At 47.8% G+C, this 21,555-nt stretch overlaps 1 protein-coding gene across 11 annotated transcripts in view; it reads right to left on the bottom strand.

The window, feature by feature from the left end:
• The window catches only part of Syne2 (spectrin repeat containing nuclear envelope protein 2), a 320,737-nt gene that overhangs the window by 21,535 nt on the left and 277,647 nt on the right, over window positions 1-21,555 (bottom strand). For 10 of the 11 annotated variants that reach the window (XM_037210622.1, XM_037210625.1, XM_028876051.2 and 7 more), the window contains 4 exons: window positions 17,398-17,553; window positions 15,136-15,294; window positions 14,031-14,197; window positions 1,291-1,453 (listed from right to left, as the gene is read on the bottom strand). In XM_037210622.1, coding sequence (XP_037066517.1) covers window positions 1,291-1,453; window positions 14,031-14,197; window positions 15,136-15,294; window positions 17,398-17,553 — 645 coding nt within the window. Of the gene's footprint in view, window positions 1-1,290; window positions 1,454-7,012; window positions 7,107-14,030; window positions 14,198-15,135; window positions 15,295-17,397; window positions 17,554-21,555 lie in introns of those variants that run through there. The other variant, XM_028876050.2, reaches the window with a different exon arrangement.

The following is a 21,555-nucleotide window of genomic DNA, read 5'->3' as shown; positions in this document are numbered from 1 at the left end:
CACTGGTTGAATCCCAGGAGAGAGGGGGGTTAGAGAGGGTGTTTGTGCACCGTATCCAGGTGTGGTGGTCTGAAAGAAAACGGCCCCCAAAGGGAGTGGCACTATTTGGTGTGGCGGCCTTGTTGGAGCGGGTGTGTTCTTGTTGGAGGAAGTGTGTCACTGTGGGGGCGGGCTTTGCGGTCTCTTTTCTCCAGCTTCACTAGTGTGACAGTCAGTTGACTACCCCTTGCCTTCTGGTCAAGATGCAGCCAGTCCCAGGTCAGCCTGCACACCGCCATGCTCCCCATCATGATGATAATGGACCGAACCTCTGAAACTGTGAGCGAGCCATGGCAATGAAATGTTTTCCTTTATAGGAGTTGCTGTGATCACGGTGTCTCTTCACAGCAATAGAAACGCTAACTAAGACACCATGGCTCTACTTATAGTAGTTGGTAGGTAGCCTTTTGTTTCTCTGTTGTGAGAAAACACTGGCGAAAAGCAACTTGGGAGCAAAAGGCTATTATCTGGCATACGGGGTATATAATAATAGTTCATGACTGACAGAGGCCAAAGCAGGAACTCAAGGCAGGAACTGAATCAGAGACCATGGAGGAGTGCTGCTTACCATCTCCCTCCCCTAGCTTGCTTGGCTACCTTTCTTATAGAGCCCAGGCCCATTTGCTTAAGGATGGTGCTGCCCACAGTAGGCGGGACCCTCCTACATCCATTAGCACTCGAGAAAATGTCTTGGGGCTAGGTGTGATGATGTGCACCCCCAATCCCAATGCTGAGGAGGCAGAGGCAGATGGAGCTCTGAGTTTAAGGCTATCTTGATCTCCCTAGTAAGTTCCAGGCCAGCCAGGGCCACATACTTAGATCCTGGGGTGGGGGGTGGGGGCCCTAGAGACTACTCAGTAGAGGCAATTCCTCAATCGAGATTCTCTCTTCACAGGTCTATGAAGCTGATGTCGGTATGATAAGAAAGAAGGCTGAGAGTTTGAAGTCAGTCTGGGTTATATAGCAAGACACTGTATCTCAGTCCAAAAAAGAATTGCACCCCTAATTCATTGCCTTTCAAATTATGTAAAACACAAGAAAGACGAAAATGAAAACCTCATCGAGCCTCATAATTAAGGTGTGCATCTTCAGCGGTGTTTGCTCTATTTCACGAAGAGCCACGTGAAGGGGAAGGAGGCATTCAGAGACGGATGCCTCACACACAGAGTGGAAGACAGCCGAGGGCAGGCCCGCCGTGGCCTCCCGTGGTGCCGCCTCTCCTCCTGGCACTCCTTCCCGTCACTCCCTCACCTGCTGCTCGGCAAGCCTCTTCTGGATCTCCTGGTCATCACAGACATCGTAAACAACCGGCTTGGAGAGCTCGGACTCGATTCGCGCCAACCAGGTGCGGAGGTTGCTCATGTTTTTGTCTAACTGCTGAATGAAAGCAAACGTCTCCTTCAGCTTCTTCACCCTAAATGCAAGGGGAGAGAGAACCAGTTATCAGCACTGAGGAGCATGGGCCACGACGGATGCTGGTGAGCAGCAGGGCATCTGTCCTGCTTTGATCTCATAGCAGAAACAACTCCCACGTCCTCAGGTATGCCCGTTCACAGAGTAGGCGACGCTGCAACACTGTCTGGGTGATTTTTCACAGGGGACTCCGTCTAGCCAAAAGTCCTCCTGTCAAACCCACACGGACTCCTCCTGACACCCCGACCTTTTTCTGGGGCTCCACAGATTGGAGGGAGGATGTCATTTTCCTCTCTCCCAAATACCTATCCTGAATACTTCGCTCCAGCTTCTGTCATCGGGATACCCAGGGAAGAGCAGTCAGCGGCCCTCCCTGGACAAAGACCGAACACCCGGCAACCCTACCACTTCAATGTGAGGGTTGGTGCTCCAGAGAGTCTGCCTCGTGGGCTTGTTATGGGACATCTCGGAGTCCGAAAGAGAGAAGCCGCTCAAGCACGGATCTGCTGGCTGCCTCTCTGGCAGCCTGCCTCAGTTTCCTTCCAGCCTGGCTCGGTGTACAGGAAGTGTGAGAGAACACATGTAGCTTGCACAGTGGAGCTTCGAGTTCACACAAGGCAAGGAGCTACCGAGGCAAAAACCATCTTTGTTGGTCCGAGGCGGGGTCTCGCTGAGTAGCTCACACTGGCCTGAAGTTCACAGATCCTCCTGCCTCTGCCCTCCTGAATGCTGGGATTATAGGTGCGTGCCACCTCGCCTGGCTGCCCACCGTTCTTCACACCAAAATGAAAGGCTTTAATCAGTGGCTTTCCTGAAAGTGGAATGAGCGCGCACTGGCACTGTTGATCTGGGGGATTTGGATGAATCCCAGAGGCGTGAAGTAATGGTTTACGGTTCAAACCCCTACTTACCCGTCCTCAGGTCGGAAGATGCCGTCAGAGCTGCATCCCCGGCTGACGGCAATGGAAAGAGAAACTGAGAGGCCGACCTCAACTCACAGGAAACACACTGCCTGCTGCACCACCAGCTCTTAACCGCATGCACAACTTCCTTCTGGCCTCCATGCCCTCCTACCCACCTTTGGTTCCATTTCTGGAGGTAAGTCCTGATTCATGCTCGGGATCTTTCAGCACTCCGCTCTCTACCTTGACAAACCAGTTTAAGCTCATAATCGGTTTAACACCTCAAGCAATGTGAATGGCCTCTTGGCCTCTTACCAAAAGCCGGTCCTCTTTTCTTGGGGGATGCTTCTTCCACACCTGCCCACCCAACCCTGCCCCCATGCTCCTGGAGCACCAGGGCAAGCGAACGCCACCGTGAGAGACACTCTCCACTCTTCAGGAGAGAGAGGCCGTACCTCCTATGTGGCTATGGAAGGGGCTGTCAACAAATTACTTGTTCAATGAAAACATGCACAGTCATTTCCCCGTAGGCGGTTTTATTTTCATATAGGTCTTTGGTAGCTCAGGCTGGCCTCGAGTCTTTCTGTGTTGCCAAGGGAGATCTTGAACTTCTAAACCTTCTGCCTTCGCCTATGTAGTGTTGGGATTATAGCCATACAGGGCCACACTGGTTTATCTAGTGCTGGGCTTAGTGCATGCTGGGTAAGCATTCTACCAACTGAACTATATTCCCTACACCTCCAGGCCATAGTTGAAGTGAACCAAAGAGTCGGTGTGTTTCTATCTCACCATCAACCAAGACAACCCCTGAGGACTGCCTTCCAGTTCTAGCTCTGTGAGCAGTGACTTGTATGACTTTAGGAGAATCCTTTCACCCCAGGCCCCTCTACTTCAAGCCTCTGAAGTCTCGCAAACCTCGGCAATAAGGATAAGGCCAGAGCTCTGCAGTCCAACAGACCAGGTCTGTTAAAGTCCCGTCCAACCGCCATCTACCATCTATCTACATACAAGCTCTACACCCCTGCAAGATTCTTGACTCAGACTCCAAGCATCCTTATTATCTAGAAAATGAAGCCTCTTGCAGGTGATGTGGGCCAAGGCGACAGATAGCCACCGGGATATAATAAGTGTTCTGCAGTTATTATTCTCAGTAGCTCCATGAGACGGGGAGGCTTGAAGGCAGGCAATTCAGTCTGTAAGGGCTTAGGTTGAGTTCTGGCTTCATTAATCTCACTTGTAAAGCGGGGCTAAGAGTGACACCTTCCTTCACTGGGCTGGCTGGGAGGCAGGAGACGTGTATGGAGGACATTTGGGACAATCTCCGACAAGGACAAGTGCCCAGGAATTATGGCATGATCAGTTCCAAGGAGGTACATTTTCCTAACTGCACTCCTGCAGCAGACAAATGCTCCTTAAAGCCATGAGATGATTTATTGAAGAGCCAGTAACTGAATCTGGGCCAGGCCTGGATATGGCTGTAACCTAGATCCTGCCTTCATTCCCGTGGTTTACCACTGTGCCGTTCTTACCTCACCTTACCACCCTGTCTGTGCAAGGACCAGAAGCTGTCTGCACGGCTGTGAGGGGGCTGCCCTCTAAAAACCTCTGGCTGGAGAAGGGGCCTGGCCATGAGAACTTCCTGTTCCAGCGTTCAGGATCAGTGATGATCGGTCTACTGTTTCCTGCTTGTTCTTCCCCTCTTCCCAGGATGCAGCTCACTATACTTCCAACCAGCACCTAATCCCACGCCACTATGAGAATCACAGTGTTTTATTTTATTGTATTTTATCTTATTTTATTTTAACAATAAGAGGCCTGGGAGTTAACATACAATAGCCTAGGCACAGCCATGTTTACTTCTGTCAGCCAGAGGCTAGGGATGTTACGACTCCTGGAGAAGGAGAGGAACAATTTGCCTGGCTCTCCTAGGACTGTGGTATTCAAAATGAAGTACTCAAGGCAGACCAATGGAGAATGGAAAGAAAATACAAATGGAGCATCCCTAATCTAAAAATCGTAATCAGTAATGCTTTTCAAAAGTCCAAACTTTCTGAGTGCTGTATCATGCCATTACAAGTGAAAAACCCCACGTCAGACCTTATATGATGTCTACAGTCAAGACAGGTGTACTAAAGACGTACAGAATTACCTTAGGGCTGTGTATGAGAAATACCAATGACTTCCCAAGAGATCTCACTATAAATATGCAAATATTCCAAAATAGGAAAAAAAATGCAAAGTATGTTCTTGAGCATTTGAGGTAAAAGGACACTTAGCTGTACCAACCTTCTCATGTGGAACCCATTCCTTTAAAATATCTACATTGGACATGCTTTGTAACTCATAAGGAAGCCACAGTAATGGAACATCTATGTAACCTGCTAACATTTGTTTCATATGCGAACATATGTCAGGCCTGCTGTATCTCACATGCTAGCAACTCATTTAATCCTCCCAGTGATGCTCACAAGTACTATCATCATTCCTATTAGACAGCTGAGGAAAAGAAGACATATTTGAGTTAGATAACCAGCCCCAGTCACGAGGGCCATTGAAACAGCAGGGGCAGGGTTCTAACTTCTGGAGGCCCTGTGGCTTGCCACACACCTTGCGCATACAGATGTGCATAGATTGGGGCTAGAAGACGGGTTCTGCTGTGGTCAAGGAACACGGTTCAGATCCAGGGCACGGTGGCAGAGGAGTCACATGCTGCTGTGGCTTGTGGCTTATAGCCAGTGCATGGGGAGAGGCACGAAGTCACAGATAATACTGCTCACGTTTCCCTTCCATGGTTTTCTCTCAATGTACATTTAACCATTTGCTTTTGCTTTGGGTCCTATGCACATTGCGAGGATTCGATGGTAGCTCGAAGATGGGTCATAAATCCCACAGAAATGATGCAACATAGAAATCACCACACGGCATCAGAAGTACTCAGAAATCCCTCCTGGGTGAGGAAGCGACAGTCACCAGTTTGTCTTTCCCGTCAAAAATGATGGCACTGCCCTATTTTAAAGACCAGAGGACACCAGCACCACACTATGCCCTCAAAGCAACTCACTGACCTGCTCTGAGTGGCGTGTAACCTATTGACAGCAAGTTCACTAAGTTCGCCAAGTAGAGGAAGGGAATGAAGGAGAGGGAGGGAGGGAGAGAGAGGAGAGAGAGAGAGAGAGAGAGAGAGAGAGAGAGAGAGAGAGAGAGAGAGAGAATGTGATTGATTCACCCAGGCAGAGTGTCCTGCAGGTTAACCTCTGCCCGGAGTCCTGACATCCCCGTGCACTGGAATCAGAATGCTTCTCAGGCAATCGTCTGACAATGAATTCCAAGAACCAACAGATACACTGTTGAAATTTATACGGTCTGCTCCCTGCGGATACTGCAACTCAACTGTCCCCTTCCCCGGTCAGGAAGCATGTGTGCTTTGCTAATCCCGAGGGCTGACCTCTACATTTGTTAGCATGGCTCTCAAAACACTGAGAGCTCCACTTAACATCAGGAAACAAGGAAATCTCCTCGGAGACCGGCCTGTCGGCAGATGGTGCCTAACCATCACCCACCTAGGCAGTTTATGTGGCTCCCATAACTCCTGCTCTTGCCCATGTTTATCCAGGTAATATTGGTCATGTATTACTTCTGAACATAGGACATACACCCAGGAGAAAAGAAATAGGGTTTCTTGAGCTGAATTCTAGGACTGATGATCAAAACAATACTGCTAGGTACAAAGGAGAAGCCATCCACGCCAAAAGACATTTTTCTACGAAACCAAGCAAAATTAGAATTATGCCCAAGAGTAGCTGTAGAGCAGAAGAGTTCTATTACAGGAATTATGGGTAGAGATACAGGGCATGATCAAGGTGAATGAAGTTTTTCTTTCATCTTAACTAGAGATGGCTCAGAATGTAACCCTGAAGAACACAGCTCTCCTTCTAGAATGGTCAAAATGAAGGTGAGTTGGTAGTCAGTACGTACAGCAAGCAGAAGTCTTGCTATGTATGCGTGAGGCTCTAAATATCAAATGCATATTTATCTGGGAATAATTCATATTCATGCACAGGGAGTAATATACCTTTCAGCCCTGTTCTCAGGGTAAGCAGCAGACAGGTTATAAAAGCTCAGGTCAGCGTAAGTTAAGAGATGCCTATGTCAATGTGGACAGCCTAACAAAAATTAGCAAGGAGAACTGAAATGATCAAAAGCAGCTAAATCTGGACCGAAATAAATACTCAAACCTATGGGCAGCTGTCGGTTGCTAAACACACTGTACCCAGCCTGCACAATTTTATCTTTTCACAGAGCTAAATACCTTCATAGTAAAATTATTAATCTCCACACCCTGATTTGAGGGCACAGACAGTACAATACATTTTTAGAGCCAACTGCTGCTGTGGAGCATTTTTTTTTTTGATGCCGGGATATTTCTATTTTCTCCACAGCATAAATGCATCTCTGCCGGCTTGTCAGAGGCAGACTGCAGTCACCACAAGCATGCTGACGCCGGGAGAGAACCCATCCCCCGAATGGCTGAGCACACACACACACTGCAGCCAGGGTCTCATCGGTGATCTCCATTGTAACCACAACAGCGAGACACACAGAGAATAGCAGCGGCCACCTGGGTCGCGGGTGCGGCTGTCGGCCGAAATGGCACTTACTGTTTATGAGAAAAAACCATTCCTTAGGTTTCAGCGGACGCTCCAAGTTCCCGGCTGCACCTCCACCTCCTGCCCAGGCGGCCCCTCCCCCTGCCCGGCCTGCCCTCTTCATTCACTGGCTCAGCATCTTCCAACCAGGCCCTCCCCAAGGCTCCTCATCGCGAGGCGGCGGCGGCACCACCACCGGCTGGCTCATGGGCACAGGGCGATGCCGGCTGGAAGAAAGACACCTTTTCTCCGCTCTGCAATTTTTAATCTGTTTTGCCCCCTTTGCAATAAAGGAAACGTCTCTCTCCAGCCCTTTCCTCACACACACACACACACACAGCCTTTGTTCTGACGCTACAGGATTGCCAGGCTGAGAGGAGAAAGTCCCAGCCTTATCTTGGCACCGTGATATGTATAAAGAGCTATAAAGCCAGGGAGGAAACATTTAGATTGGGAACACGGGGAAAGGAGATTTCTGCTCTATAATTTCTCTGTGTCACGTTTACAAGCTGCGGTGGAACCTGAAGCCCGAGCCACGCAGGGGTGCCTTCCTCTCAGGGGTCCTGAAGAAGACATTTCCCTAAGGAGTTTTCCTCTTGCCTTAGATCTGCTGGCCTGCCTGAGAAGGCCAGAGTTCATTTACTGTATTCCACGGACTGTTGCAGAAAGACTCCACCTTGCAGTACAAATGGACCTCAAGACAGAGATTTCAGCTTCTCCTTCCTGGGTTTTCCAAAATGTAGGGACATGGAAAGCCTTCTTTCTCCCATGGAAATGGGTCAGGCCTACTTCTTCCCCTATTTTGAGACCTGATCTCCTGTGTTCCTACAACCGACCACTTAGCTATGACTATATCCCCACCTTGGAGAGCAAGCCTCCTCTACCAGTGAACCATGTGCAGGTTGGACATTTCTCCTAACACGGGGCACCCATTTTGCTCATCCCCACATGTGGGGCTGCCCCTGTGACCTGCGTACGGGACATTGAGGCTCATTTCCTGACACACGCGCACATCAGGGCAGTCGCTTCCTATCTGCTGACGGCTGCTGTCCCCCTGGGGAAGCCCTCGACCCCCAGGAAGACATTTCTGCAGGGTATGTAACAAAAGTCATGTGCTCCAGAGGTGGAATAGTTGGGCCGAGGGCGAGGAAAATGGAAATGTGGGGGCCAACCCCTGGCTGGCCCTTCCCTATGCCCAGCAACCCCCAGCTGGCCCTCCCTTAAAATGCCCAGCAACCTTCAGCTCCTTCCCGGCACCTGCAGTGGTTAAAGGAAGCCAGCTTCCTGACTGGCTGCACTGTTTGGCCTTTCACAGTGACCTTGAGAAAATGCAGATGGAAGGAGAGCCATGCAAAGTGCTAGTCCCTTCTACAAGGGACGAAAAGCGGTTGCCAGGGTACTAACTGTTGAGTTTCAATGACAGCATTTTCCTTGCTGTTAGTATAAACTGGATAGGCTTTTGCCAACGGTGGGGGAAATGTGAGAAGTGTGTTTGATTTCTTCCAGTGTCTTTCCGTGGACTTGATATTTCTGAAAACAAAAGAGCCATCCAATGTCAATAGGAAGGGACCAGTCTTTTGTTTACGTGCTACTGTGTGAGCTGAAGTCTCTCCTTCATACACTAGCATAAGGATACTAAGCCCGTTCACGACGATGCCATTGAGGAGGCTTTCAAGAGAGCAGCAACAACATTTTCCTTGGAAATTGTAGATAAACAATTCCAAATGAAAATGATCGCTAATGATCCTCACACAAGTAGACTGTCAGCGCAAACCTTCCAAGGGAGCTCTTTCAGGCACTGGAAATTCTCATCCGATTGTTCACCCACACCACTAGAAATAGTCTTTAAACATGGTCCCACCCTAGGGCTGAGGGGACAGCGCAGGTGGTAAAGTGTGCTCCACATAAGCATGAAGACCTGTGCTTAGAGCCCCAGCACGTATACAAAAGCCGAGCATGGGGGTATCCATACTTGTCACCCTAGCTCGGGGATGTGGGTGGATAGGGGACAAGCAGACAGGTGCATTTCAAGATCTCACTGGCCAGCCATCCAGCCAGTCCATGAACGTGGGGCTGTGAGGTGCCATGGAGGCAGATGTGTCTGGATGGACCTTTGATTGCTTTGCTACTCTCTCAGCTGGATCTCAGCCCTCACTGACACCCTGCTAGGGAGGCAGGAAGCAGGGCCTGTGCATGGCTCCTCAGCAGGCAGACGGAGGTCAAGATGTTTTCACAAACTTCTGATTTATTTCACTCCACTGCCCATGTGTTTCTCAAACAGCATTCCTATCGATCCTGAACCACACTTTGGTACCCCACCTGGGCACATGTTAGGAATGGAGGTCTTGGCCTCACCCAGACCTGTGGATGGAGCAGCTCTGGACCTGGGACACTGAGGCAGGTTATGATGCACACTGAAGCTTGAGAACCACTGTCTTCTAGTAGGCAGACCCTGACGCAAGTTCTAGGTTTCAGAACAATTTCAATACAGTGCCTTGGAAAGCCAGCATCCCACGGGAGCTGGGCATGCCCTTAAGATGCTTTGTGCAGTAGGACAGAGGGACTTTGGCTCCTGGTCCCGCCCTGAGCAGACGTCATTTCCCTTCTGAGTGGCAGTTTCCCTCTCTGTAAATGAAGGCTCGGGATGACCTCAGAAGTGTTGTTTTAACAGCCCAGACAGCAGATGTGAGGAGCCTGGCTCTGCTCGCCTCCCCCAGGGAAGCCTCCTTGTGTGAAATGATCAGATGTCATGTAGCTTTAAGAAACCTGGTGTCAGCCGGGCAGTGATGGCGCACGCCTTTAATCCCAGCACTCGGGAGGCAGAGGCAGGTGGATCTCTGTGAGTTCAAGGCCAGCCTGGTCTACAGAGTGAGTTCCAGGAAAGGTGCAAAGCTATACAGAAAAACCCTGTCTCGAGAAAACAACAACAACAAAAAACTAACAAACAAACAAAAAAACCTTTAAAAAAAAAAGAAAGAAAGAAACATGGTGTCATATTGTACTAATTATTTTGAGATTTGTTGAGAATAAAACCAAAGTACTAGATTTTTTTTTTGGCAGGGGGGATGGGGGGTGGGAGCATGTCTTTCTTTTCTTTTTAACCAGTGAATGAGACCTGCTTTAGTGGGTCTTCGAGTACTGAATACTATGCCAAGCCTTCAACTTTAACATAGGTTTATGGTGAAGATTTCACAGGGGTCTAGTCATCTAGTCAACCAACTGGAAGGGTCTAGGGTGGCATGGGGAGGTGACAACTGTCTGAGCTGGGATCCTGGTTGCCTTGTGAGCTGCCTCTGTTTGGGTAAGTTACTCAACTTCAGCCCTCAGTTGCTATGAGATAATGCTCTTGTACACTGGTTTAATAAAACACTGATTGGCCAGTAGCCAGGCAGGGCGAGCTGGTGAGAGGAAGGGCAGAGTCACGAGTCATCAGCCACAAGCAGAGGAAGCAAGATGACAAGGCAGAACTGAGAAAATGTACCAAGCCACGAGGCTGAACATAGATAAGAATTATGGGTTATTTTAAGAGCTAAGAGCTAGTCAGTAACAAGCCTGAGCTAATGGCCAAGCAGTTATAACTAATATAAGCTTCTGAGTGATTATTTTATAAGCAGGCCACGGGACTGTGGGGGCCTGGCAGGACTGGAGAAACCTTCCGACTACATTGAGAAGGGAGAAGTGCTGTGGGATACCTTTCTGTACGCTGTGAATATGTGTTGCTCTGATTGGTTGATAAGTAAAGCTGCATTTGGCCTATGGCAGGGCAGGATGGAGCCAGGAGAGAAGATCCAAGAGAGGTAGGGAAGGGAGAAAGGAGAGGGGAGAGAGATACCAGGAGAAGCAAGATGTGAAAGTACTGGTAAGCCACGGCCACGTGGCAACTTACAGACTAGTAGAAATGGGTTAAGTTATAGGAGCTGGCTATCGAGAAGCCTGAGCCATTAGGCCATACAGTTTGCAATACAAGCTTCTGTGCGTTTACTCGTCTGAGCGAGCGGCTGTGAGACAGGCGGGACACAGGAAAGCTTCCGACTACTGGGTTTTTTTTTAAGTCAGTTAATTGGGTTGATGGTACCAACCTTTCAGAGTGACACTGAAAACAAGCGAGGGCTGGAGAGATGGCGCGGCAGGTCAGAGTGGTTCCTGCCCTGTCTAATGACTTGAACTATAAACCTGGGATCCACACGGTGGAAGGACACTCCCTCAGGTTGTCCCTTGGGCCTCCACGATGTGCCGTGACACTCCTCTCTAGCCCTCCCCCATAAGTAAGTGTACTGAAAAGATCAAGTGACATCGCGCACCAAAAGCGTATCGTTCAGAACTCAGTTGGCAGCCCCAGGCATGTGCTGTTGTTGCCAATTGCTATGTCCAAGAAGGCTGATGAACTTTCAGCTGCTGTTTTATCTCCTTTTCCACCAAGGAGCTGGCCAGAGCTGGGCAGCCAGTGAGGCAGAGAAGCTAAGAGCCTGCTAACATCTGCCGTGATGTAACTGAAGAATGCATGCTACTCTCCTCTTCGGAAGCATAAGCTAGGTCTCACTCCTGAATGGCCCGTGAGCAGGTGTGATGTCACCACACCCTTGATTAGTGTCAAGTACCCAAGCTGACTTGGAAGATAAAGACAATAGCAGCAAGGCCACCATTAACCCAGTGGTAAGGATCTTGTTCTCACCCATCAGAATACGTATCCACGCAACAAACACATGGGACAGTGTGCTCAGCCCTAGGAATAATTATTTATTTTAAATTTAATTTAGTGTGTGTGTGTGTGTGTGTGTGTGTGTGTGTGTGTGTGTGTGAGTGACTGAGTGAGAGAGAGAGAGAGAGAGAGAGAGAGAGAGAGAGAGAATGTGTGTGACGTGAGAGCAGGCACACGTGTGGCCACACCACTCCTGTGGAAGGCAGAGGACAAAATAGTGGAGTTAGCTCTCTTCCTCCTCCTCTACGTGGCTTCTGGGGATTGAACTCAGATCAGCGGGCTTGCATGAGAGATGCTTTTTACCCAGTGAGCCACCTCACCAGTGCAGCCACGGGAATAATTTAACTGAATCCCTGGCCTCACGCAAGAAGGACCTCTCTTACCTAGATATGACTATGGGGATCTGTGTCCACTTCACAATGAAAACAATGGATAACTAGCCCACAAACAGGCTTCTACCTGCTTTTCTGATACTATGTCAAAGTCGCAACACATGTCATGTATCTGAACAGGGCACAGCAGCTTTGGATGTGCTGTTGGACACATTTGGAAGACTTGGAAAGAGGCTTAGAAAAGTTAAATCACATACTCAACTTTCTACAGTGAATGAACAGGACAGCCAGCAAAGGCTCAAAACTTAAGCTACTACTGTCCTGTTTCTTTATCAAACGGCAGTTGAGAGACGCTGAATCCAGCCCCGCCTCTTCCTCCAGCCAGTTCCCCTGGATCTCTCTTTAGGAACTTTGTCAACATTAGCAGACCACGGTGGACTGACTCAGACTTCACTGAGGAGGCCAAATCTGTGGCTGACGTTCAAGGCCCCAATCTCCCCTAGTGTCATTTCTAACACTTGCACCAAGGGGGCTTCTTGTCCCTTCCTGGGTGGCTCTTCCCCGGCTTTACCTCAGACCCGTTTGCTCATACCAAGGGTCTCTCCCACTGCCTGCAGCAGCCAGCAGGAGTTTCAGGCCTTCACTTAGGACCATCTGGGATGGCTTTTTCCTTGTCTCCAACCCTCCACTCTCAGCAGAAGATAGGATCTGGACTCTCCATATGCTTGGCTCTACTCCTGCCAGATACCAGCTCCCATTAACATAACTCACCTGTCTTACTTCCTGCCTGCTCTGCTCATAGCCATCGCCTCTGCTGAGTCAGGTTCACTTATGGTTTCCAGTGATCAGCAAGGTCAAGGATATGCCACGTCCTTAGCAGTGTCCCATTCTTATCACTCTCAAAGTCTTAATACATTCTCCAGGCACTCCCCTGGAATTCCAAATCATGTGCACGTTCACACCTGAGCACACTATCTTGTAAAACATGTGCCAGGCCGATGGCAGACACTGTTGTCCAAATGATCCCCAAATAGGATGTCTCTGAACACCAGGTAGCAAAAGAAAAACACGTGGAAGTTTTTTTTTTTTTTGGGGGGGGTGAGGGGTGGGGGAGTGCACCCCTTACAGAGAAGACTTGAAAACAGAAGCCATCTAAAAACTTGGGGCATCACCACTGGTTGTTGATGGTAGAAAATATTACCAGCTCTGTTTTTGGACAACACCGCACTGGAGAACAGAGCTTGTTTGTGGTCACATCTGAGAACAAGATGCTGTTCAAGTTGTACTCTCCAGTGGACCAGGTGCCCATCAAGGACCTGGCAGGGTTACAAAGGATTCCCTGCTTTGGGTGTGCGCTGGGCTCCTGCTGTGGGGGCAGTCAAGGGCCCCCAGCTGTTATCCCATAGAGTGATAGGCACTCTAGGACTAGGCAGGCATAATTTCATGGGGGACACGTTAATTCTAGCAGAGAGCGGTAGTTTCTAAATGAGATCACCCCGTTAGGACTTCTCAAACTAAGTTTTCGACTCTTGTTTAAAACAAATCGAGCTGGGCGTGGTGGTGAGTGCTCGAAGCCCTGGCTGCAGGGAGGCAGAGGAAGGAAGATGGGTTGGAGGCTGGCCTGGGGAACATAGCCAGACCCTGCTCTCAACAATAACAGTAACAACAGCAGCAGCAGCAGCAGCAGCAGCAGCAGCAGCAATCAAAATGGTAGAATGCCAGAGTGCTCGCCTCCCGTGTGTGTGTGAGGCTGGATTTTAATCCTTAGATTCCCCCCATGCACACACACCCAATTCATGTCAAATTTTTCTAAAATATCATTTCCAATCATTGTTCAAATCAGGATTCCTACTCATCGCCCCGCCGGATGGCAAACCTGTACGTTTACGAACCCGCCAGGTTACCATACAGGAAGACTAGACTCAGTGAACCAGCTCTGGGAAGGAAGCAATCATCTCTAGAAGTCAGTCCGTACAGATGATCTGAGGCTGTTTCTTACCTTGAGCCAATGACGTCAAAAAGATGCTGCCAGCGGTCGTTGATCTTGCTGAGCTTGTCCTCCACCTCGGCAGCCTTGGCCTTGCTGCTGGCCTTGGTCAGCTGGTCCCCCATCTGCTTCAGCTGCAGCTTGTTTTCGCTGAACAAGCTTATTTCTTCCATGCAGTCCTGACAGGCACCAAGGGACAAGGCCCGAGTCACCACCGCCAGCTCCGTCCTTCTCTAGCCAAGGGCACACGCGCTTCTCCCTTAATGTCCTTTTTGGGTTTGTTTTTATTTTATGCGACAGGGTCTCTCACTGAACTCCAGGCAATACTCCTGCCTCAGCCTCCCAGGTGACAGGATTGCAGGCATGTACTACCATGCTGGCTAAATTAGTTTTCATTTGGAAAAGAGCTAACTGTTAACACAGTTCTTCGAGGAACGGTGTACGCCAGCTAGGTGACTATCATGTCTTAAAGGCAGTGGTGACTTTCTCTCACTGTGTAGCCCAGGCCCTGCGGCTCATGATCCGCCCATCTCAGCCTCCTGAGTGTTGGTGTAGGCATGTGTTCCCCTGCCTGCCTGTATGTACTTCCGTTTTCTATATCCCTGTAGTGCTGAGGATTGAACTCAGGGCTCCATGCATGCAAGGCAAGAACTCTGCCACCTGGGCTATAACAGCCCCTCAGCTTCCCCTCCCAAATGTGGAGCTGAGACTAAATGGATTTAACCGAGTCGGCCTGAGGTCAAAGCTTGCCCAGGGTTGATGGAGAGGTGTTTGGGGTGACTGTACAACGATGCTCAAGTGACCACTTCGGTCATGAGCCTCTTTCTTTGCTGCTGGCCTCCTCTTTGACTCGGGTTCCACTTCCCAATAACTAGATAAAACCATCACTGGCCAAGTCTTCCCAACGGAGGGAAAGCAGCCTTCCTCAGCACCGCATGCGCCTGTGACAGGCTCACACGTCCTGCCTTTCCTACCTCTTCCTTTGGAAAGTTCAAAAATAGTCTCTCGAAACATGCACATTGCCACTAGAAACACCTGCGACAATGTAGCTCTTAGAGCGGGCAGGAGCCCTCGGCCCTCCTCAGCACACCCACGTGGGCACCCCACCCCCACTTACCTTCTGTAACTTTTCAATCATTTCTTCAATGCTAATATCCGCTGTCTGGAGAACTTTGTTTTCCATCTGGACCAGCCAAGCACACAATTCCTTATTTTTCTCATTGAACACGATCCATGAGTTGAGTCTGTCTTCAATCTCCTGCTTGCGGACAGTCACCTAGGTAGGACATGCATTTGGTGGCTGAAGCTAGCCGGGAAGGAAAATCCCTTGGCTCCCAAAAAAGTGAGCACCCCCACCCCGCCCTCAATGCTCACACACAAACACAAACAAGCACAAAAGTCATTCACTTTTGTCAGCAGCTCTAAAACCTGTTTCTTTCTCTTAAAACCTAGGGCTCAGCATTAACCCAAGTTTTCTTACCCTTGGTAACTGCCATTAAAAACTAACAAAAGGTGAAATGATGGCATTTGCCCTCTGTGTATTTACACTATCAAGCCACATAAAAATCAGAAACAAGAAAGGTTAGGTACATACAGAATCATCACTCAACTTTGTTTTTCCCTGTGCTTTCAACAAAACACAAAGTTACTGATTGCTACCTTGTAACTTTGTGGCCTAAAACTTTTCCCTTTCAAAACTGATCAAGTCCCTATATCCAGAAGGCCAGTGTTCTGCTTACTTATTTTGAAAAATATCACTCAGATCACAATATTAAAAAAAATAGTATTTTTTAGTAATGTACGCAAATGGACCAGAAAACTTAAAAGATGCAAAAATGTTTGAGTATTTAAACAAAAAATAAAACCCAAAAGCAATTCATTTCACCTACTTTGCTCTTACACACTGTAGCTTTTGTCTGAAAACTATGAAAATGTCACCAAAACTTGGTCTGGAGCAAGCAGGCTGACCCCCAGACACCCAGCGTTCTATTATGCTAACACCAGCCAAGGGGCTTCCTGCCCTCCTTAGAGGGCTACAATTTATCAATTAAATTTACATCTAGATAATACAGAGCAGCCTTCCTTAAGGTACAACTGTTCCCAGTTTCTAAAAATCCTGGCCATCCTAAGAGTTTAAATGGGGGTAGCTAAGAGTTCTTTTGGTAGTTTTAGCACCCACTTTATAGAAACAAACAAACAAACAAACAAACAAAAAAACCCCGGCTGCACTCCCCTGAGATTTTTCTCACCATGTACAAAAGAACCTCTGCTCTCCCCAGAGTGAGATCAAGGTACCAAATACTTCTGTGTCCTGCCTAGCCAAATGTGTTTAAAAGGCCCAAAAATCTATCCCTAGAAAAACAAGCGTTTTGCTCCCAACTCCTCCGGCATCCATTTATTTTAGCTTTTAAAACTCAGGGTATGTTGTGCCAGGATTGAGCCCACAATGGTAACAATTAGGACCATCTGGAGGATGTTCTTTGAGTTTTCTTAACTCTTAGAAGACTCAAAAGATTCTGAGTATTTCCTTTTACATAAAACATGAATTAGAACAACTTAACAGACACTTAGAGCACATTGTAACTACTAAAAATCAAGTTTTTAATAAAGTGTTTTTACTTCAAAATGTAATTAAAAGTGTCTTTAGAAGACAGGTACTTAAAATGTCAAATTTATTCACACACACACACACACACACACACACACACACACACACACACACACTAAAGATTAAGAAATTAACTTTTATTAACTTTTCCTGAGAATTATGTATCCTTAAAACAGTATCTTTAAGATTAATTGAACTCTTTAATTTCACCTTCATCCTGTCCCAGACTTGAACTATGTAATACTCTAAACACAATTCCACCCTTATGCAGTAGAACTGATCTGAGGTCCTCAGACTACAGTCAATCACTTCAGAGTTTAAAACACCAGCCCCTAGGACTAAACATCTGATTGCAGGGAAGCCTGGCTCTCAGATAACCCCTCCCAGCCTGTGGGCATCTAGGTTATGGTATTTGGTCCAGGAGAGGGGACCTCTCCTAATAGCATACTCTGATTAGCGCTCATCTGTGCAAGCCACGAAGTAGAATCAGTACAAGCGTGACCCTTGCTTACATCCCAGCTTAAGGTGATCTTAAAACAAAAAACAACCCAAAACGACTCAGTAGAAGTGTGCAAAGTTGCACAGTGAGCTCTGCTGAAACAAAGGGGTCAAATCTGTTAAAATGGGTGGCTACCTCCTAAAGGAACCAGAGGAGGCACAGAGGTCCCAGTACCAAAGGGCCTTTGCTTCTAAGAAGTCAGGATCCTTCCCTGTAGCCTTGGGACATTTCAATCAGCTCCCCTCAGCTCCGCACAAAGCTGACTGACTTACTCTTAGGCAGAGGTCCTCCCATTGTCTGTGCAAGAGCTCGATATGCTCCTTCAGAACCGTCACGTCCTCCGCCAGGATGCGCTGGCTCAAGTCGGCCTTCATAGTTTGAAGTTCTTTCAAGTTGTGTGTCCAGCTAGCCAGGGACGTCTCTACTTCCTGCATTTAAACACAAGGAGAAAGGGGGGAAACCGCCTTCAACTCCAGCTGCTGCTGTTTCCAAACCTGTAGGCTAATCCTTTGATTAGGCTCTGGGGGAGGGGAGCCTGGGAAGGGGAGGGACCTTCGGAATGAGAAACAGCCGCTACCACAGCAGTCCTGCCTGGCAGCCTACAGTCACCTTTCTCTCAGGGGACAGCCTTTGCTCTCTTCAAGCTCATTTCTTCAGGCAGCTGGAGTTTAATAAGGTCATTCTGCTGGAAAGTCACCCAGGCCCTTTACTGCGTGTGTCATGGAAGAAAAGCAAAAACGTACACACGCTTCTGGATTAAGACCCAGGAGCTATGTTAAGAGGTAGGTCACAGAAAGTGTGATTTCTCACTTCCAAAATACCTGGGTGGGTGCCCCGCTAACACTGGGGCCATCATAATACGTCAACCTCTGTTTGGAAGGAGTTATTTTTGATTTTCTAAACAAATTAATATAATGGAAGGGAAAAAAATGCTTGCTGATAAATGGCAGAGATTAATTAGCACATAGCTTCCTCCTTTATTTATCATCCGTCCATCCATCCATCCATCCATCCATCCATCCATCCATCCATGTGCAGGAGAGTCAACCTAGCGTCTCACACTAGCTAGGCAAAGGCTACTACTGAGCTGTACTGTCAGCTCCAACTAGTTTTTAAAGTGAAGTAGTTTTTCTGATCTAATGAACTGTAGCAATTAATCAAGAAAATTCTTTTCACTACAGAGGAAGTGAAAGGAAACAGCCCAAACACCCCAGAGTCTATTAGGTTTTCATTGTAGAGTAACTTATGGATACCCTACATGGATACTTTTCATGGATAGAGTAACTTATCCATGGCATATTTTTCCAGGCCTCTCTGTTCCTGCCCTTCAGTTGAAATCTGAAGGAAGAAACTGTATCGTTTATGTCAGAAATCAGTCTAAAGAGTGGCTTCAGTAATGAGGCGCTAATTCTGTCTTTTCAGTGTTCTATATACGATAGTGGCAGGATTTCATTACTTGCTAACATTCTCTAGGTTTCATAAAAATGGCCCAGAGGAACCTTTCTAAACTCACATAGAAAGAAATGGCCAGGCATGGTGACACATGCCTTTAATCCCAAGCACTCAACCACTGAGCTACATCCCCTGCCTGGGACACAGACACAGACATGGACACGGGGACACACACACACACACACACACACACACACACAGAATATAGCTGTGAGGTTAGCATGTGTTTCTCTAACAGACTGTATTGACAGAATGTCAGGGACCGTGTCAACACTGATCCCAAATGCACTATTTTTGAGATACAGCCTTTTCTTCACAAGTCACTTTCAGTCACAAAGTTTTATCACAGCACCTGCCACATGTCTGGTATATTTGGAATCCTCAGATATCAAAATGTACAAATGAAAAGAAGGCGGTTTGTCAGTTTGTACCAATAAGGTTGTTGTTGTTGTTGTTATCTGTTTGATTTTGCAGTAACAGGGATTAAACTCAGGGCTTCATGCAAGCTGGGCAAATGATGGGGGTCTTGCTAGGCAATACTGAACAGCCTTGGTCCTCGCTATGCAGCTTGGGCTGGGTTCCAACTTGTAGTAGTCCTCCTGCCTCAGCTTCCTGAGCTGGCATTGGAGGTTTTGTATAACCACACATGGCTAAGGGCTTTAAAATGTTCATAAATGTTAAGAGAGAAACAAATGAAGGATGCAAACAATGTACGGGGAGGTCCACTGTGTTCGCCAATTACAGCCAATGACCACTCTGTAGAAACGTTCCAGAAAGCATGCCTCAGATCTGGGCGTGTATCTCAGTGGCAGAGTGCTTGCCTAGCATGCACCAGCCTCTGGGTTCCTTCCCTTGGAAGAACCATCCATCCCACCACCCACCCAACTAAAGAAAGCTTCTGTCTTAGGCTTAAAATGCCCCAGATTTGCGAGGAAATGATCGCAAAAGAGAATAGAAAAGAAAGAGAACAGAAAATGACTGCAAAAGTCAGTCAAAGCTTGTTTCATCTTCAGTCTGATAAATGGTCTGTAAGATTCCAGTTACCCCTCTAGAGTGTGAGGTAAAACTTCAAGTTGTTTGTACATAGCAGCATATTACCACGCTTTGGCTGGACTCCCTATGGCAACATGGAAGCAGAAGCCTTCTCCCACGGCATTAGTTCATAGTGAGATTGTCAAGTCCTATTTTTCTGCACTACCCTTTGAACTACGGGGGATGGGTAGATGCTTAGTCAAGCTCTTGCCCTGCAAGTGTGAGGATCTGAGTTGGCCTTAACACCCATGTGAAAAAGCCAGGCATGGTGGTGTGAAAAAGCCAGGCGTAGTGGTGTGAAAAGGTCAGGCATGGTGGTGTGAAAAGGCCAGGTGTGGTGGTGTGAAAAAGCCAGGCGTGGTGGTGCATGGCTCCCAGCACCAAGGAGGATCCCTGGGCTTGCTGTCCAGCTAGTCTAGCTGTATCAGTGAGCTCCGGGTTCAGTGAGAGACCCTGCCTCAAGTAAAACAGAACAAAGCAGACAGTAATTGAAGAAAGCCGTCAGCATCGACCTCTGGTCTCCCCGTACACACGCGTGTGTATCAGTGCATGCACACACACGGATGCGTATACACACACGCACAGAAAGAGAACAAAGGATGAATACACGCCCATATGCTTGTACATGGATAGACTGTTTTGGGAAGAATAGACAACGAATTAGTCACATCAATTGTTTCTCTCTTAAGGAACGAATAGAAAAAAAAAACTATGCATCTTATGAACCTTCTGAATTTAGAACCACATGACTACATTATTCAAAACTTATTTTAAAATGAAAACTGTCCCAGTGAGTCAATCTTTCAACAAGTCTAGATGTCCACTGTAGCAATTTTCATAATAGACAGTCTATGAAAGCTTTATATTTAGAGAATTTACATGTCAACTGACCATCCCTTATTTGAAATGCTTGAAACTAGAAGTTCTTCATATTTCAGTAGGGATGCTCCATGTGTATGTATGTGTATGTGTGTGTGTGTGTGTGTGTGTGTGTCTGTGTGTCTGTGTGTGTGTCTGTGTCTGTGTGTCTGTGTGCTGTTATTCCCCACATCCCCACATGAACTTGGCTATAATGGGATGTAGCTTTATGAGGAAAGCAGGGCTCAGTCTGGCTGGTGGCTCACAAACTCTTCTGAGATGATAGCCACTGTCCTAGACAGGCCTCCAGCTACCTGGGATCCATTTGGACTAGACAGGCCTCCAGTTACCTGGAATCCATTTGGACTAGACAGCCTCCAGTTACCTGGGATCTGTTTGGACTAGACAGCCTCCAGTTACCTGGGATCCATTTGGACTAGAAAGCCTCCAGTTACCTGGGATCCATTTGGACTAGACAGACTTCCAGTTACCTGGGATCCATTTGGACTAGACAGGCCTCCAGTTACCTGGGACCCATTTGGACTAGACAGGCCTCCAGCTACCTGGGACCCGTTTGGACTAGACAGGCCTCCAGTTACCTGGGATCTGTTTGGACTAGACAGCCTCCAGCTACCTGGGATCTGTTTGGACTAGACAGGCCTCCAGTTACTTGGGATTGGTTTGAACTAGACAGGCCTCCAGTTACCTGGGACTGGTTTGGAATGTGGTCACGAGTTGGATGAATTTGGGGACCTCTGCCATGACTGTTTCCACTGATAAAAGGGTTGAAGTGACAAAAGCCGCAGACTCTGCTGGAAGCTGAGGTGTGGGACACTTGGGGAAACGGTGACTCCTTAAAGGTTTCCAATTCATGACTAGCCCAGGTGTCTAGACTGTATGGAAGGAAATTCCTGCGTATCAACGGAGAGCGACACTGAACCCTCTCACTTGTTACTGGCATCTTGATCTAAACTTGATGTAGCCGGGTCTGGCTTTAAACTCTCTATGCAGCCAACCTTGGCCTTAAACCTCCATCTTTCTGCCTCCACCTCCCATGCCCTGCTAATGACAGTTTGATATTAAAGTCA

Source organism: Peromyscus leucopus, chromosome 14, assembly GCF_004664715.2.
Source record: "Peromyscus leucopus breed LL Stock chromosome 14, UCI_PerLeu_2.1, whole genome shotgun sequence".
Taxonomy (NCBI): Eukaryota; Metazoa; Chordata; class Mammalia; order Rodentia; family Cricetidae; genus Peromyscus; species Peromyscus leucopus.
The sequence above is the reverse complement of the archived record's forward strand: the minus strand, read 5'-3'. Positions and strand labels throughout refer to the sequence as shown.